Source organism: Oncorhynchus masou, chromosome 15 (assembly GCF_036934945.1).
Source record: "Oncorhynchus masou masou isolate Uvic2021 chromosome 15, UVic_Omas_1.1, whole genome shotgun sequence".
Lineage (NCBI taxonomy): Eukaryota > Metazoa > Chordata > Actinopteri > Salmoniformes > Salmonidae > Oncorhynchus > Oncorhynchus masou.
In genome coordinates, this window is record NC_088226.1 from 71,571,853 (window position 1) to 71,589,944 (window position 18,092).

General features: G+C 45.1%; 1 protein-coding gene across 1 annotated transcript in view; it reads right to left on the reverse strand.

The window, feature by feature from the left end:
- Positions 1 to 169: 169 nt before the first annotated feature.
- Positions 170 to 18,092, reverse strand: part of tle3a (TLE family member 3, transcriptional corepressor a) — a 166,954-nt gene continuing 149,031 nt past the window's right edge. Inside the window, exons 15-21 of the mRNA XM_064990196.1 lie at positions 14,937 to 15,007; positions 13,195 to 13,444; positions 11,771 to 12,018; positions 10,148 to 10,295; positions 9,243 to 9,393; positions 8,499 to 8,575; positions 170 to 277 (exon numbers count right to left, since the gene is read on the reverse strand). Coding sequence (XP_064846268.1) covers positions 170 to 277; positions 8,499 to 8,575; positions 9,243 to 9,393; positions 10,148 to 10,295; positions 11,771 to 12,018; positions 13,195 to 13,444; positions 14,937 to 15,007 — 1,053 coding nt within the window. The remainder of the gene's footprint in view (positions 278 to 8,498; positions 8,576 to 9,242; positions 9,394 to 10,147; positions 10,296 to 11,770; positions 12,019 to 13,194; positions 13,445 to 14,936; positions 15,008 to 18,092) is intronic.

Below are 18,092 nucleotides of genomic sequence, written 5' to 3' on the forward strand. Positions count from 1 at the left end.
CCTCCACTCCACCATAATCCCATCTGAGGTCCTCCACTCCACCATAATCCCATCTGAGGTCCTCTACTCCACCATAATCCCATCTGAGGTCCTCCACTCCACCATAATCCCATTTGAGGTCCTCCACTCCACCACAATCCCATCTGTCCGTCCATCTGTCCGTCCGTCTCTAGTAGATGACCTCGTAGACAGTAGCCTTCTTGTCCCCGGAGCCTGTGACGATGTACTTGTCGTCTGCTGAGATGTCACAGCTCAAGACTGACGAAGACTCCTTCGACTGTATGGGGGAGAGATACAACACATATTTACTCACTTTCACTCTCTCTAGCCAACGGTTAAAGTGGACAGAGGACAGCAGACCACAATGCTAAATGTCGTGACATAGATTTCACAGCTGCCAAGACCTATTTCACACTCTCTCAAGCCTTATTTGTGTTTAAATACATGTCAAATGTTTCAATTGGGGGGAAAAAGGACGGCTGACTAAACCCAGCCAGGGCCACGTTTCCCAAAAGCGCCTTGAGGCTAAATTCATCATAATACTATAGTATCTGAGGGGTGATAGAGACTGGTTGTAGTAATACTATAGTATCTGAGGGGTGATAGAGACTGGTTGTAGTAATACTATAGTATCTGAGGGGTGATAGAGACTGGTTGTAGTAATACTATAGTATCTGAGGGGTGATAAAGACTGGTTGTAGTAATACTATAGTATCTGAGGGGTGATAGAGACTGGTTGTAGTATTACTATAGTATCTGAGGGATGATAGAGACTGGTTGTAGTATTACTATAGTATCTGAGGGGTGATAGAGACTGGTTGTAGTATCACTATAGTATCTGAGGGGTAACAGAGACTGGTTGTAGTAATACTATAGTATCTGAGGGGTGATAGAGACTGGTTGTAGTAATACTATAGTATCTGAGGGGTGATAGAGACTGGTTGTAGTAATACTATAGTATCTGAGTGGTGATAGAGACTGGTTGTAGTAATACTATAGTATCTGAGGGGTAACAGAGACTGGTTGAAGTAATACTAAAGTATCTGAGGGGTGATAGAGACTGGTTGGTACATCAGAAATACTATAGTATCTGAGGGGTGATAGAGACTGGTTGTAGTAATACTATAGTATCTGAGGGGTGATAGAGACTGGTTGTAGTATTACTATAGTATCTGAGGGGTGATAGAGACTGGTTGTAGTATCACTATAGTATCTGAGGGGTAACAGAGACTGGTTGTAGTAATACTATAGTATCTGAGGGGTGATAGAGACTGGTTGTAGTAATACTATAGTATCTGAGGGGTGATAGAGACTGGTTGTAGTAATACTATAGTATCTGAGGGGTGATAGAGACTGGTTGTAGTAATACTATAGTATCTGAGGGGTGATAGAGACTGGTTGTAGTAATACTATAGTAGCTGAGGGGTGATAGAGACTGGTTGTAGTAATACTATAGTATCTGAGGGGTGATAGAGACTGGTTGTAGTAATACTATAGTATCTGAGGGGTGATAGAGACTGGTTGTAGTAATACTATAGTATCTGAGGGGTGATAGAGACTGGTTGTAGTAATACTATAGTATCTGAGGGGTGATAGAGACTGGTTGTAGTAATACTATAGTATCTGAGGGGTGATAAAGACTGGTTGTAGTAATACTATAGTATCTGAGGGGTGATAGAGACTGGTTGTAGTATTACTATAGTATCTGAGGGGTGATAGAGACTGGTTGTAGTATCACTATAGTATCTGAGGGGTAACAGAGACTGGTTGAAGTAATACTATAGTAGCTGAGGGGTGATAGAGACTGGTTGTAGTAATACTATAGTATCTGAGGGGTAACAGAGACTGGTTGAAGTAATACTATAGTATCTGAGGGGTAACAGAGACTGGTTGTAGTAGTACTATAGTATCTGAGGGGTGATAGAGACTGGTTGAAGTAATACTATAGTATCTGAGGGGTAACAGAGACTGGTTGAAGTAATACTATAGTATCTGAGGGGTGATAGAGACTGGTTGTAGTAGTACTATAGTATCTGAGGGGGATAGAGACTGGTTGTAGTAGTACTATAGTATCTGAGGGGTGATAGAGACTGGTTGGTACATCAGTAATACTATAGTATCTGAGGGGTGATAGAGACTGGTTGTAGTAATACTATAGTATCTGAGGGGTGATAGTGACTGGTTGGTACATCAGAAATACTATAGTATCTGAGGGGTGATAGAGACTGGTTGAAGTAATACTATAGTATCTGAGGGGTGATAGAGACTGGTTGTAGTAATACTATAGTATCTGAGGGGTGATAGAGACTGGTTGTAGTAATACTATAGTATCTGAGGGGTGATAGAGACTGGTTGTAGTAATACTATAGTATCTGAGGGGTGATAGAGACTGGTTGTAGTAATACTATAGTATCTGAGGGGTGATAGAGACTGGTTGTAGTATTACTATAGTATCTGAGGGGTGATAGAGACTGGTTGTAGTAATACTATAGTATCTGAGGGGTGATAGAGACTGGTTGTAGTAATACTATAGTATCTGAGGGGTGATAGAGACTGGTTGTAGTAATACTATAGTATCTGAGTGGTGATAGAGACTGGTTGTAGTAATACTATAGTATCTGAGGGGTGATAGAGACTGGTTGGTACATCAGTAATACTATAGTATCTGAGGGGTGATAGAGACTGGTTGTAGTAATACTATAGTATCTGAGGGGTGATAGAGACTGGCTGGTACATCAGTAATACTATAGTATCTGAGGGGTGATAGAGACTGGTTGGTACATCAGTAATACTTTAGTATCTGAGGGGTGATAGAGACTGGTTGTAGTAATACTATAGTATCTGAGGGGTGAAAGAGACTGGTTGTAGTAATACTATAGTATCTGAGGGGTGATAGAGACTGGTTGTAGTAATACTATAGAATCTGAGGAGTGATAGAGACTGGTTGTAGTATTACTATAGTATCTGAGGGGTGATAGAGACTGGTTGTAGTATTACTATAGTATCTGAGGGGTGATAGAGACTGGTTGTAGTATTACTATAGTATCTGAGGGGTGATAGAGACTGGTTGTAGTAATACTATAGTATCTGAGGGGTGATAGAGACTGGTTGTAGTAATACTATAGTATCTGAGGGGTGATAGAGACTGGCTGGTACATCAGAAGTATTACTATAGTATCTGAGGGGTGATAGAGACTGGTTGTAGTATTACTATAGTATCTGACGGGTGATAGAGACTGGTTGTAGTATTACTATAGTATCTGAGGGGTGATAGAGACTGGTTGTAGTAATACTATAGTATCTGAGGGGTGATAGAGACTGGTTGTAGTAATACTATAGTATCTGAGGGGTGATAGAGACTGGTTGTAGTAATACTATAGTATCTGAGGGTGATAGAGACTGGTTGTAGTAATACTATAGTATCTGAGGGGTGATAGAGACTGGTTGTAGTAATACTATAGTATCTGAGGGGTGATAGAGACTGGTTGGTACATCAGTAATACTATAGTATCTGAGGGGTGATAGAGACTGGTTGTAGTAATACTATAGTATCTGAGGGGTGATAGAGACTGGTTGTAGTAATACTATAGTATCTGAGGGGTGATAGAGACTGGTTGGTACATCAGTAATACTATAGTATCTGAGGGGTGATAGAGACTGGTTGTAGTAATACTATAGTATCTGAGGGGTGATAGAGACTGGTTGTAGTAATACTATAGTATCTGAGGGGTGATAGAGACTGGTTGTAGTAATACTATAGTATCTGAGGGGTGATAGAGACTGGTTGTAGTATTACTATAGTATCTGAGGGGTGATAGAGACTGGTTGTAGTATTACTATAATATCTGAGGGGTGATAGAGAATGGTTGTAGTAATACTATAGTATCTGAGGGGTGATAGAGACTGGTTGTAGTAATACTATAGTATCTGAGGGGTGATAGAGACTGGTTGTAGTAATACTATAGTATCTGAGGGGTGATAGAGACTGGTTGTAGTAATACTATAGTATCTGAGGGGTGATAGAGACTGGTTGTAGTAATACTATAGTATATGAGGGGTGATAAAGACTGGTTGTAGTAATACTATAGTATCTGAGGGGTGATAGAGACTGGTTGTAGTAATACTATAGTATCTGAGGGGTGATAGAGACTGGTTGTAGTAATACTATAGTATCTGAGGGGTGATAGAGACTGGTTGTAGTATTACTATAGTATCTGAGGGGTGATAGAGACTGGTTGTAGTAATACTATAGTATCTGAGGGGTGATAGAGACTGGTTGTAGTAATACTATAGTATCTGAGGGGTGATAGAGACTGGTTGTAGTAATACTATAGTATCTGAGGGGTGATAGAGACTGGTTGTAGTAATACTATAGTATCTGAGGGGTGATAGAGACTGGTTGTAGTAATACTATAGTATCTGAGGGGTGATAGAGACTGGTTGTAGTAATACTATAGTATCTGAGGGGTGATAGAGACTGGTTGTAGTAATACTATAGTATCTGAGGGGTGATAGAGACTGGTTGTAGTAATACTATAGTATCTGAGGGGTGATAGAGACTGGTTGTAGTAATACTATAGTATCTGAGGGGTGATAGAGACTGGTTGTAGTAATACTATAGTATCTGAGGGGTGATAGAGACTGGTTGTAGTAATACTATAGTATCTGAGGGGTGATAGAGACTGGTTGTAGTAATACTATAGTATCTGAGGGGTGATAGAGACTGGTTGTAGTAATACTATAGTATCTGAGGGGTGATAGAGACTGGTTGTAGTAATACTATAGTATCTGAGGGGTGATAGAGACTGGTTGTAGTAATACTATAGTATCTGAGGGGTGATAGAGACTGGTTGTAGTAATACTATAGTATCTGAGGGGTGATAGAGACTGGTTGTAGTAATACTATAGTATCTGAGGGGTGATAGAGACTGGTTGTAGTAATACTATAGTATCTGAGGGGTGATAGAGACTGGTTGTAGTAATACTATAGTATCTGAGGGGTGATAGAGACTGGTTGTAGTATTACTATAGTATCTGAGGGGTGATAGAGACTGGTTGTAGTATTACTATAGTATCTGAGGGGTGATAGAGACTGGTTGTAGTATTACTATAATATCTGAGGGGTGATAGAGAATGGTTGTAGTAATACTATAGTATCTGGGGGGTGATAGAGACTGGTTGTAGTATTACTATAGTATCTGAGGGGTGATAGAGACTGGTTGTAGTATTACTATAGTATCTGAGGGGTGATAGAGACTGGTTGTAGTATTACTATAATATCTGAGGGGTGATAGAGACTGGTTGTAGTATTACTATAGTATCTGAGGGGTGATAAAGACTGGTTGTAGTAATACTATAGTATCTGAGGGGTGATAGAGACTGGTTGTAGTAATACTATAGTATCTGAGGGGTGATAGAGACTGGTTGTAGTAATACTATAGTATCTGAGGGGTGATAGAGACTGGTTGTAGTAATACTATAGTATCTGAGGGGTGATAGAGACTGGTTGTAGTATTACTATAATATCTGAGGGGTGATAGAGAATGGTTGTAGTAATACTATAGTATCTGAGGGGTGATAGAGACTGGTTGTAGTAATACTATAGTATCTGAGGGGTGATAGAGACTGGTTGTAGTAATACTATAGTATCTGAGGGGTGATAGAGACTGGTTGTAGTAATACTATAGTATCTGAGGGGTGATAGAGACTGGTTGTAGTAATACTATAGTATATGAGGGGTGATAAAGACTGGTTGTAGTAATACTATAGTATCTGAGGGGTGATAGAGACTGGTTGTAGTAATACTATAGTATCTGAGGGGTGATAGAGACTGGTTGTAGTAATACTATAGTATCTGAGGGGTGATAGAGACTGGTTGTAGTATTACTATAGTATCTGAGGGGTGATAGAGACTGGTTGTAGTAATACTATAGTATCTGAGGGGTGATAGAGACTGGTTGTAGTAATACTATAGTATCTGAGGGGTGATAGAGACTGGTTGTAGTAATACTATAGTATCTGAGGGGTGATAGAGACTGGTTGTAGTAATACTATAGTATCTGAGGGGTGATAGAGACTGGTTGTAGTAATACTATAGTATCTGAGGGGTGATAGAGACTGGTTGTAGTAATACTATAGTATCTGAGGGTGATAGAGACTGGTTGTAGTAATACTATAGTATCTGAGGGGTGATAGAGACTGGTTGTAGTAATACTATAGTATCTGAGGGGTGATAGAGACTGGTTGTAGTAATACTATAGTATCTGAGGGGTGATAGAGACTGGTTGTAGTAATACTATAGTATCTGAGGGGTGATAGAGACTGGTTGTAGTAATACTATAGTATCTGAGGGGTGATAGAGACTGGTTGTAGTAATACTATAGTATCTGAGGGGTGATAGAGACTGGTTGTAGTAATACTATAGTATCTGAGGGGTGATAGAGACTGGTTGTAGTATTACTATGGTATCTGAGGGGTGATAGAGACTGGTTGTAGTATTACTATAGTATCTGAGGGGTGATAGAGACTGGTTGTAGTATTACTATAATATCTGAGGGGTGATAGAGAATGGTTGTAGTAATACTATAGTATCTGGGGGGTGATAGAGACTGGTTGTAGTATTACTATAGTATCTGAGGGGTGATAGAGACTGGTTGTAGTATTACTATAGTATCTGAGGGGTGATAGAGACTGGTTGTAGTATTACTATAATATCTGAGGGGTGATAGAGACTGGTTGTAGTATTACTATAGTATCTGAGGGGTGATAGAGACTGGTTGTAGTATTACTATAATATCTGAGGGGTGATAGAGACTGGTTGTAGTAATACTATAGTATCTGAGGGGTGATAGAGACTGGTTGTAGTAATACTATAGTATCTGAGGGGTGATAGAGACTGGTTAACGGTTCTCTGTAGGAGACAGACGGCTGTGGAATGTGCTGGATGGACGGGAGGAAGTCACAGGACTGCTAGAGGGGATACGGGTGGAGAAGGAAGTCACGGGACTGCTAGAGGGGATACGGGTGGAGAAGGAAGTCACAGGACTGCTAGAGGGGATACGGGTGGAGAAGGAAGTCACAGGACTGCTAGAGGGGATACGGGTGGAGAAGGAAGTCACAGGACTGCTAGAGGGGATACGGGTGGAGAAGGAAGTCACAGGACTGCTAGAGGGGATACGGGTGGAGAAGGAAGTCACAGGACTGCTAGAGGGGATACGGGTGGAGAAGGAAGTCACAGGACTGCTAGAGGGGATACGGGTGGAGAAGGAAGTCACAGGACTGCTAGAGGGGATACGGGTGGAGAAGGAAGTCGCAGGACTGCTAGAGGGGATACGGGTGGAGAAGGAAGTCACATGACTGCTAGAGGGGATACGGGTGGAGAAGGAAGTCACAGGACTGCTAGAGGGGATACGGGTGGAGAAGGAAGTCACAGGACTGCTAGAGGGGATACGGGTGGAGAAGGAAGTCACAGGACTGCTAGAGGGGATACGGGTGGAGAAGGAAGTCACAGGACTGCTAGAGGGGATACGGGTGGAGAAGGAAGTCACAGGACTGCTAGAGGGGATACGGGTGGAGAAGGAAGTCACAGGACTGCTAGAGGGGATACGGGTGGAGAAGGAAGTCACAGGACTGCTAGAGGGGATACGGGTGGAGAAGGAAGTCACAGGACTGCTAGAGGGGATACGGGTGGAGAAGGAAGTCACAGGACTGCTAGAGGGGATACGGGTGGAGAAGGAAGTCACAGGACTGCTAGAGGGGATACGGGTGGAGAAGGAAGTCACAGGACTGCTAGAGGGGATACGGGTGGAGAAGGAAGTCACAGGACTGCTAGAGGGGATACGGGTGGAGAAGGAAGTCACAGGACTGCTAGAGGGGATACGGGTGGAGAAGGAAGTCACAGGACTGCTAGAGGGGATACGGGTGGAGAAGGAAGTCACAGGACTGCTAGAGGGGATACGGGTGGAGAAGGAAGTCACATGACTGCTAGAGGGGATACAGGTGGAGATCCGTGGAGTAGGTGAAGGAGGGCTTGAGGTCAGGGTCAGATCCCCATTCAGGGAGAAACAAGGGTTTGTTAACCCCATCACTTCGTCTTCCTGTCGAACACGTGGAAGAATTGGAGAGAAGAAGGAGTATATGGTCTGAAGGCAGCTGTCTCGACCCTCTGGGCAGAATTAAACCTGGTTAATCTTTCATAAATGTCCGCTGATTGTTTCACTCTGAGAATTAGAACCTAACAGAACCATCGTAGGAGCATAGTTTAATCTACGAGCTGTTTCGCACGCACACACACACACACACACACACCACACACACACACACACACACACACACACACACACACACACACACACACACCTCTTGTCCTGTGCTCTAGTGTATTGATCATACCTGGAATATACTGGCTCCATATGGAGTCCTCCAGGCACCCACCCACCCACCCACCCACCCACCCACCCACCCACCCCTTGTCCTGTGCTCTAGTGTATTGATCATACCTGGAATATACTGGCTCCATATGGAGTCCTCCAGGCATTCAGCAGGTTGTCCTTCCCTGTAGACACAAACCATTTACCTGGAGGGGGGAGGAGGGGGGGGAGGGGGGGGAGGGAGGAGGAGAGGGAGGGGGGTGGAGGGAGAGGAGGGAGGGAGGGATGGAGGAAGAAGGGTGAGGGAGGTAGAGACGGAGGGAGAGGGAGAAGGGTGAGGGAGGTAGAGATGGAGGGAGAGGGAGAAGGGTGAGGGAGGTAGAGATGGAGGGACAGGAGGGAGGGAGGTAGAGATGGAGGGAGGGAGGTAGAGACGGAGGGAGAGGAGGGAGGGAGGTAGAGATGGAGGGAGAGGAGGGAGGGAGGTAGAGACGGAGGGAGAAGGAGAGAGAGGGGTGAGGGAGGTAGAGAGAGGGATGAGGGAGAAAGGGAGAGATCAGGCCATGGAAATAGCAACTGATGGAACAGTCACACCTTCACAATGCAGATAACAAGGTGGATACACACTAAGCCAAGTCGCCCCCAACCACACTGGTCTGGTATTTTCTTCTCTATTGTCCTTTTCAACAACGTACCAGCCACTATGTAACCAGGTCAGCTCAGTACAACTTGGCAAAGTAGTGTGTGTTTTCTCCTGAACTCCGGGCAGGGCCGTTTGTACTGTGGTGTGTGTGTGTGTGTGTGTGTGTGTGTGTGTGTGTATGTGTGTGTGTGTGTGTGTGTGTGTGTGTGTGTGTGTGTGTGTGTTCTTACCGCAGTTAGCGAACTTGAGGGAGAGGACACAGCTCTCGTGGAGATGTAGCTGGTATTTGTCAGGCTTGGTGTGGTGAAGGACCTCTATGTTACTGCTCTCCATCCCTACAGCCAACCATTCCCCTGTCGGACAGTATCCCAGAGAGAAGATCTGGAGGGGGATTGCTCTTCATTAATACATTTGGACTTTTTTTTTAAATTTTTACAATTTAAATTTTTACAAGGAGCACGTGTATCGTCTAAGTTGAAAAATGTATAAACACACAAAGATATTTAGGACCACAATGAAACAATATTTGAGTTAATAAATCTAAAATCCTTCATTTCTCCAAGGCACACTGGTGCTCCTAAATGAAAGTTCCAGCTCTCAGAATAGTTAGAACCAAATGCACATAAAATGGTCACACTGCAGGGTTTATAAGCCTTACTCAAAGGCACAACGGCAGAAGGTAGATACTGGGATTTTGATACCAGTGTGTGTGTGTGTGTGTGGTGTGGTGTGGTGTGGTGTGGTGTGTGTGTGTGTGGTGTGTGCGTGTGCGTGTGCGGGTGCGTGTGGTGTGGTGTGTGTGTGTGTGTGTGTGGTGTGGTGTGGTGTGGTGTGTGTGTGGTGTGGTGTGTGTGGTGTGGTGTGGTGTGGTGTGTGTGGTGTGTGTGTGGTGTGGTGTGGTGTGGTGTGGTGTGGTGTGTGTGGTGTGGTGTGGTGTGTGTGTGGTGTGGTGTGGTGTGGTGTGTGTGGTGTGGTGTGTGTGTGGTGTGGTGTGGTGTGGTGTGGTGTGTGTGGTGTGGTGTGGTGTGTGTGTGGTGTGTGTGGTGTGGTGTGGTGTGGTGTGTGTGTGTGTGTGTGGTGTGGTGTGGTGTGATGTGTGTGGTGTGTGTGTGTGTGAGTGAGAGAGAGAGCGTACCTGTGAGATGAAGTCGTGCTGCTGTAGTTGTCGTCCCTCTCTCAGGTCCCAGGAGCGTACCGTGTTGTCCAGACCTCCTGTCCACAGCTTGGTCCCATCGTGAGAGATATCTATACAGCTGGCCCCATCCGTATGGCCTTGGAACTGCCTGTGAGAAACCATTTGTTATACAAAGTCCTTATAAACCATGTATGTACAGACTATGTCCTTACAGACCTTTAAACACCTGCAGAGCCAAGTACTCCGACACAACCACTGGTAGTCTCATATGTCCTTACAGACCGCGTCCTAAACCCACAGGTAGTCCTTACAATCTATACCTTCTTACAAACCACATGGTGGGACAAGATGGCGCCCGACCGTCCTGTTTTCTTAGCAAACTCCCCCCCCCCCCCCCAGAACGTTTGTTGTATTATTACATACACCTGGAAATAACTTTTGGATATAAGATCGGAGATCACGCACCAGAAATTAGAGATGGCATTTTTCAGTTCTGCCCACACATTTTCTGTAGGATTGAGGTCAGGGCTTTGTGATGGCCACTCAAACACCTTGACTTTGTTGTCCTTAAGCCATTTTGCCACAACTTTGGAAGTATGCTTGGGGTCATTGTCCATTTGGAAGACCCATTTGTAACCAAGCTTTAACTTCCTGACTGATGTCTTGAGATTTTGCTTCAATATATCCAGAAAATGTTCCCTTCCTCATGATGTCGTCTATTTTGTGAAGATCACCAGTCCCTCCTGCAGCAAAGCACCCCCACAACTTGATGCTGCCACCCCCGTGCTTCACGGTTGGGATGGTTTTCTTCGGCTTGCAAGCCTCCCCCTTTTTCCTCCAAACATAACGATGGTCATTATGGCCAAACAGTTCTTTTTTGTTTCATCAGACCAGAGGACATTTCTCCAAAAAGTACGATCTTTGTCCCCATGTGCAGTTGCAAACCGTAGTCTGGCTTTATTTATGGTGGTTTTGGAGCAGTGGCTTCTTCCTTGTCGATATAGGACTCGTTTTACTGTGGATATAGATACTTTTGTACCTGTTTCCTCCAGCATCTTCACAAGGTCCTTTGCTGTTGTTCTGGGATTGATTTGTACTTTTCATCTCTCGGAGACAGAACGCGTCTCCTTCCTAAGCGGTATGACGGCTGCATGATCCCGTGGTGTTTATACTTGCGTATTATTGTTTGTACAGATGAACGTGGTACCTTCAGGCGTTTGGAAATTGCTCCCAAAGATGAACCAGACTCGTGTAGGTCCACAATTTTGTTTTTGAGGTCTTGGCTGATTTCTTTTGATTTTCCCATGATGTCAAGCAAAGAGGCACTGAGTTGGAAGGTAGGCCTTGAAATACATCCACAGGTACACCTCCAATTGACTCAAACTATGTCAACTGTAGCTGTATTCTAGTCATGAATAACTTATACACATAACAGATTTTTTTTTTGTATATTGTTTTTCTTTACTGCTAGGTATTATTACTGCACTGTTGGAGCTAGAAACACAAACATTAAGTTGCACCTGCAAGTCCGTGACCAATAAACATTGAATTCGATGCGCTCAGAAACTCCCACATACCAGTAGAAGCCACAAACACATCCCCAGCCATCTCATCTTCTCCTACCTGACGAGAGTCTGGTTGTGTAGGTCCCAGACGGCGATGTTCCCATCGCTGCAACAGGAGAAACAGACCTTGGCATCTGGGGAGATGGCGAGGGCGTAGCAGGCCGGGGCGGAGGACGTCAGCTCAGCCTTGATACGAGGCGTCTGGGAGGCCAGGTCCCAGATGGTTAAAGTACTGGCCTCTCCTCCTACGATGAGGGTACGACCGTCAGGGAGCAGCTTACAGGAACGGATGTAGTTATCCCTGTTCTGGTAGACAAGAGGAAACAGACTAATCAATACACAACACCACAGGTCAAGGGATCCGGCCTGAGGTTCTGGACGGACGGACGGACGGAAGGACGGACGGACAGACGGAAGGACAGACAGACAGACGGAAGGATGGACAGACGGACGGACAGAAGGACAGACGGAAGGACAGACGGAAGGACGGACAGACGGACGGACAGACGGAAGGACAGACGGACAGACAGACGGAAGGACAGACGGAAGGACGAACGGACGGAAGGACAGACGGACGGACAGACGGAAGGACAGACAGACGGAAGGACAGACAGACGGAAGGACGAACGGACGGAAGGACAGACAGACGGAAGGACAGACGGAAGGACGAACGGACGGACAGACGGAAGGACAGACGGACGGAAGGACAGACAGACGGACGGACGGACGGACAGACAGACAGGCAGGCAGGCAGGCAGGCAGAGACAGACGGAAGGACAGACGGAAGGACGAACGGACGGACGGACAGACGGAAGGACAGACGGACGGACGGACAGACAGACAGGCAGGCAGGCAGGCAGAGACAGACGGAAGGACAGAACATGAATTTTATTCCTACCATCGTAGTATTGGTTATTAAGGTGTGGCACTAGCCATGTTAAGGTCAAGGGTTCAATTCCCACTCAAAGATCACATACACAAACAAAAAACCCTTAGATCAAAGAAAACACCAGACAGTCTAGTTGAGAGACAGGACTCTTGTTGACTGGCTGATGTCCCAGATATTCCATAGTATTATATATTATTATATATTATAATATAGTATTATATAGTATTATAAATTATAATATAGTATTATATATTATGATATAGTATAATATAGTATTATATAGTATTCCATAGTATTATATAGTATTATATATTAAAATATAGTATTGTATAGTATTATATAGTATTCCATAGTATTATATAGTATTATATATTATAATATAGTATTATATAGTATTCCATAGTATTATATAGTATTATATATTATAATATAGTATTATATAGTATTCCATAGTATTATATAGTATTATATATTATAATATTGTCCTCACCAGACAGTCTAGTTGAGAGACAGGACTCTTGCTGCCCGGTTGGCTGATGTCCTAGATATTCCATAGTATTATATAGTATTATATAGTATAATATTGTCCTCACCAGACAGTCTAGTTGAGAGACAGGACTCTTGCTGCCCGGTTGGCTGATGTCCCAGATCTTGACACAGCCCTTCCCTCCTGTGTAGACGTGTCTGGTCGGGTTGGATATAGTGACGGCACACACCACCTCGCCGTGGCTCAGCGTGTTGATCTGCCGGGCGTGCCGGGGAATCCCCGGGCCTATCAGGGCGTCCGGAGGGAACGGTACCGGCTGCATCTGGCCGTCCGCGCTCACGTGGAAGGAGTAGGCTCTGGAAGATGAGACGTGGGCTCTCGTTAGTACTGCTGGGTGGCGTTCATTTGGTACCAAATGGAAGAAAACGGACTGAAAAAGGAAGGGACTAGCTGGAGTCATCCAATAACAAACACTAATTTTCCTTTGCAAGAGGTTTTGTTACGGTAATGAACATGACCCTGATGATTGTTAGTCTAAGAGATAGATGGTCCTTCAGTCCTACATTACCTAAGACAGACAGAGAGAGACAGACAGGGAGAGAGAGAGACAGAGAGACAGATGGGGAGAGAGAGAGACAGACAGGGAGGGAGAGAGACAGACGGGGGGAGAGAGAGAGAGAGACAGGGAGAGAGAAAGACAGACAGGGAGGGAGAGAGACAGACAGGGAGAGAGAGAGACAGACGTGGAGAGAGAGAGACAGACAGGGAGAGAGAGAGACAGACATAGAGACAGACGTGGAGAGAGAGAGACAGACAGGAAGAGAGAGACAGATGTGGAGAGGGAGAGAGAGACAGGGAGAGAGCGCGACAGACAGGGAGAGAGCGACAGACAGGGAGAGAGAGAGACAGACGTGGAGAGAGAGAGAGAGACAGACAGGGAGAGAGAGAAACAAACAGGGAGAGAGAGAGACAGAAACAGAGACAGCCAGACAGACAGCCAGACAGAGAGACAGCCAGACAGAGAGACAGCCAGAGAGAGACAGCCAGAGAGAGAGAGCCAGAGAGAGAGAGAGCCATCCAGACAGAGAGAGACAGACAGACAGCCAGCCAGCCAGACAGAGACAGAAAGACAGACACACAATCCAGACAGACAGACTAAGAGCAGAACCCAGAGTGTATATGGTACTCAGAGAGACATCCAGACAGACAAAGAGTAGAACCCAGAGTGTATATGGTACTCAGAGAGACAGACAGACTAAGAGCAGAACCCAGAGTGTATATGGTACTCAGAGAGAGACAGACAGGCTTAGAGCAGAACCCAGAGTGTATATGGTACTCAGACAGACAGACAGACTAAGAGCAGAACCCAGAGTGTATATGGTACTCAGAGAGACAGACAGACTAAGAGCAGAACCCAGAGTGTATATGGTACTCAGAGAGACAGACAGACTAAGAGCAGAACCCAGAGTGTATATGGTACTCAGAGAGAGACATCCAGACAGACAGACTAAGAGCAGAACCCAGAGTGTATATGGTACTCAGACAGACAGACAGACAGACTAAGAGCAGAACCCAGAGTGTATATGGTACTCAGAGAGACAGACAGACTAAGAGCAGAACCCAGAGTGTATATGGTACTCAGAGAGAGACAGACAGACAGACTAAGAGCAGAACCCAGAGTGTATATGGTACTCAGAGAGACAGACAGACTAAGAGCAAAACCCAGAGTGTATATGGTACTCAGAGAGACAGACAGACTAAGAGCAGAACCCAGAGTGTATATGGTACTCAGAGAGAGATCCAGACAGACAGACCAAGAGCAGAACCCAGAGTGTATATGGTACTCACGGTTTTCCTCCAGATATAGACGTGAGACTGGCTGGAAGCCCCGGTCTCATGTGGGGATGAGGATCAAATCCCTGCAACAGAACAAACACAGGGACAACATGACATAACCTACGCAACATACTCTTTACATAACATACAGAGTAGCCTTGCGGAGAAGCTTCCCTCCATGGACAGCCTGGTGAAGTCAATGGTAGAAAGGAGATGGGTGGAAGCCCTGTTTAAATCAGTAACGCCTCGCAAACACGTCAAAACCATGCCAACAATGCCTTGCTTGGGCAGAGCTAATGGGCAATAGACCTCATTAGCTGGAGGTTGGGTATAGACCTCATCAACAGGAAGTTCGGTAAAGACCTCATCAATATGACGTTGGGTACAGACCTCATCAACAGGAAGTTGGGTATAAGACCTCATTAGTTGGATGTTGGGTATAGACCTCATCAGCTGGAGGTTGGGTATAGACCTCATCAACAGGAAGTTCGGTAAAGACCTCATCAATATGACGTTGGGTACAGACCTCATCAACAGGATGTTGGGTACAGACCTCATCAATATGACGTTGGGTACAGACCTCATCAACAGGATGTTGGGTACAGACCTCATCAACAGGATGTTGGGTACAGACCTCATCAATATGATGTTGGGTACAGACCTCATCAACAGGATGTTGGGTATAGACCTCATCAACAGGATGTTGGGTATAGACCTCATCAATATGATGTTGGGTACAGACCTCATCAACAGGATGTTGGGTATAGACCTCATCAACAGGATGTTGGGTACAGACCTCATCAACAGGATGTTGGGTACAGACCTCATCAACAGGATGTTGGGTACAGACCTCATCAACAGGATGTTGGGTATAGACCTCATCAATATGACGTTGGGTACAGACCTCATCAACAGGATGTTGGGTACAGACCTCATCAACAGGATGTTGGGTACAGACCTCATCAACAGGATGTTGGGTATAGACCTCATCAACAGGATGTTGGGTACAGACCTCATCAATATGACATTGGGTATGGACCTCAACAGGATGTTGGGTACAGACCTCATCAACAGGACGTTGGGTATAGACCTCATCAACAGGATGTTGGGTACAGACCTCATCAATATGACGTTGGGTATAGACCTCATCAACAGGATGTTGGGTACAGACCTCATCAATATGACATTGGGTATAGACCTCATCAACAGGATGTTGGGTACAGACCTCATCAACAGGATGTTGGGTACAGACCTCATCAACAGAATGTTGGGTACAGACCTCATCAACAGGATGTTGGGTATAGACCTCATCAACAGGATGTTGGGTACAGACCTCATCAACAGGATGTTGGGTACAGACCTCATCAACAGGATGTTGGGTACAGACCTCATCAACAGGATGTTGGGTACAGACCTCATCAACAGGATGTTGGGTACAGACCTCATCAACAGGATGTTGGGTATAGACCTCATCAGCTGGAGGTTGGGTATAGACCTCATCAACAGGAAGTTGGGTACAGACCTCATCAACAGGATGTTGGGTACAGACCTCATCAGATGGATGTTGGGTATAGACCTCATCAGATGGATGTTGGGTACAGACCTCATCAACAGGATGTTGGGTACAGACCTCATCAACAGGATGTTGGGTATAGACCTCATCAACAGGATGTTGGGTACAGACCTCATCAACAGGATGTTAGGTATAGACCTCATCAGATGGATGTTGGGTACAGACCTCATCAATATGACATTGGGTATGGACCTCATCAGATGGATGTTGGGTACAGACCTCATCAATATGACATTGGGTATAGACCTCATCAACAGGATGTTGGGTACAGACCTCATCAATATGACGTTGGGTATAGACCTCATCAACAGGATGTTGGGTACAGACCTCATCAACAGGACGTTGGGTATAGACCTCATCAACAGGATGTTGGGTACAGACCTCATCAATATGACATTGGGTACAGACCTCATCAGATGGATGTTGGGTATAGACCTCATCAACAGGATGTTGGGTACAGACCTCATCAACAGGATGTTGGGTACAGACCTCATCAACAGGATGTTGGGTACAGACCTCATCAACAGGATGTTGGGTATAGACCTCATCAATATGACGTTGGGTATAGACCTCATCAGCTGGATGTTGGGTATAGACCTCATCAACAGGATGTTGGGTACAGACCTCATCAACAGGATGTTGGGTACAGACCTCATCAGATGGATGTTGGGTATAGACCTCATCAACAGGATGTTGGGTACAGACCTCATCAATATGACATTGGGTATGGACCTCATCAGATGGATGTTGGGTACAGACCTCATCAATATGACATTGGGTATAGACCTCATCAACAGGATGTTGGGTACAGACCTCATCAATATGACGTTGGGTATAGACCTCATCAACAGGATGTTGGGTACAGACCTCATCAACAGGACGTTGGGTATAGACCTCATCAACAGGATGTTGGGTACAGACCTCATCAATATGACATTGGGTACAGACCTCATCAGATGGATGTTGGGTATAGACCTCATCAACAGGATGTTGGGTACAGACCTCATCAATATGACGTTGGGTATAGACCTCATCAGCTGGATGTTGGGTATAGACCTCATCAACAGGATGTTGGGTACAGACCTCATCAACAGGATGTTGGGTACAGACCTCATCAGATGGATGTTGGGTATAGACCTCATCAACAGGATGTTGGGTACAGACCTCATCAACAGGATGTTGGGTACAGACCTCATCAACAGGAAGTTGGGTATAAGACCTCATTAGTTGGATGTTGGGTATAGACCTCATCAGCTGGAGGTTGGGTATAGACCTCATCAACAGGAAGTTCGGTAAAGACCTCATCAATATGACGTTGGGTACAGACCTCATCAACAGGATGTTGGGTACAGACCTCATCAATATGACGTTGGGTACAGACCTCATCAACAGGATGTTGGGTACAGACCTCATCAACAGGATGTTGGGTACAGACCTCATCAATATGATGTTGGGTACAGACCTCATCAACAGGATGTTGGGTATAGACCTCATCAACAGGATGTTGGGTATAGACCTCATCAATATGATGTTGGGTACAGACCTCATCAACAGGATGTTGGGTATAGACCTCATCAACAGGATGTTGGGTACAG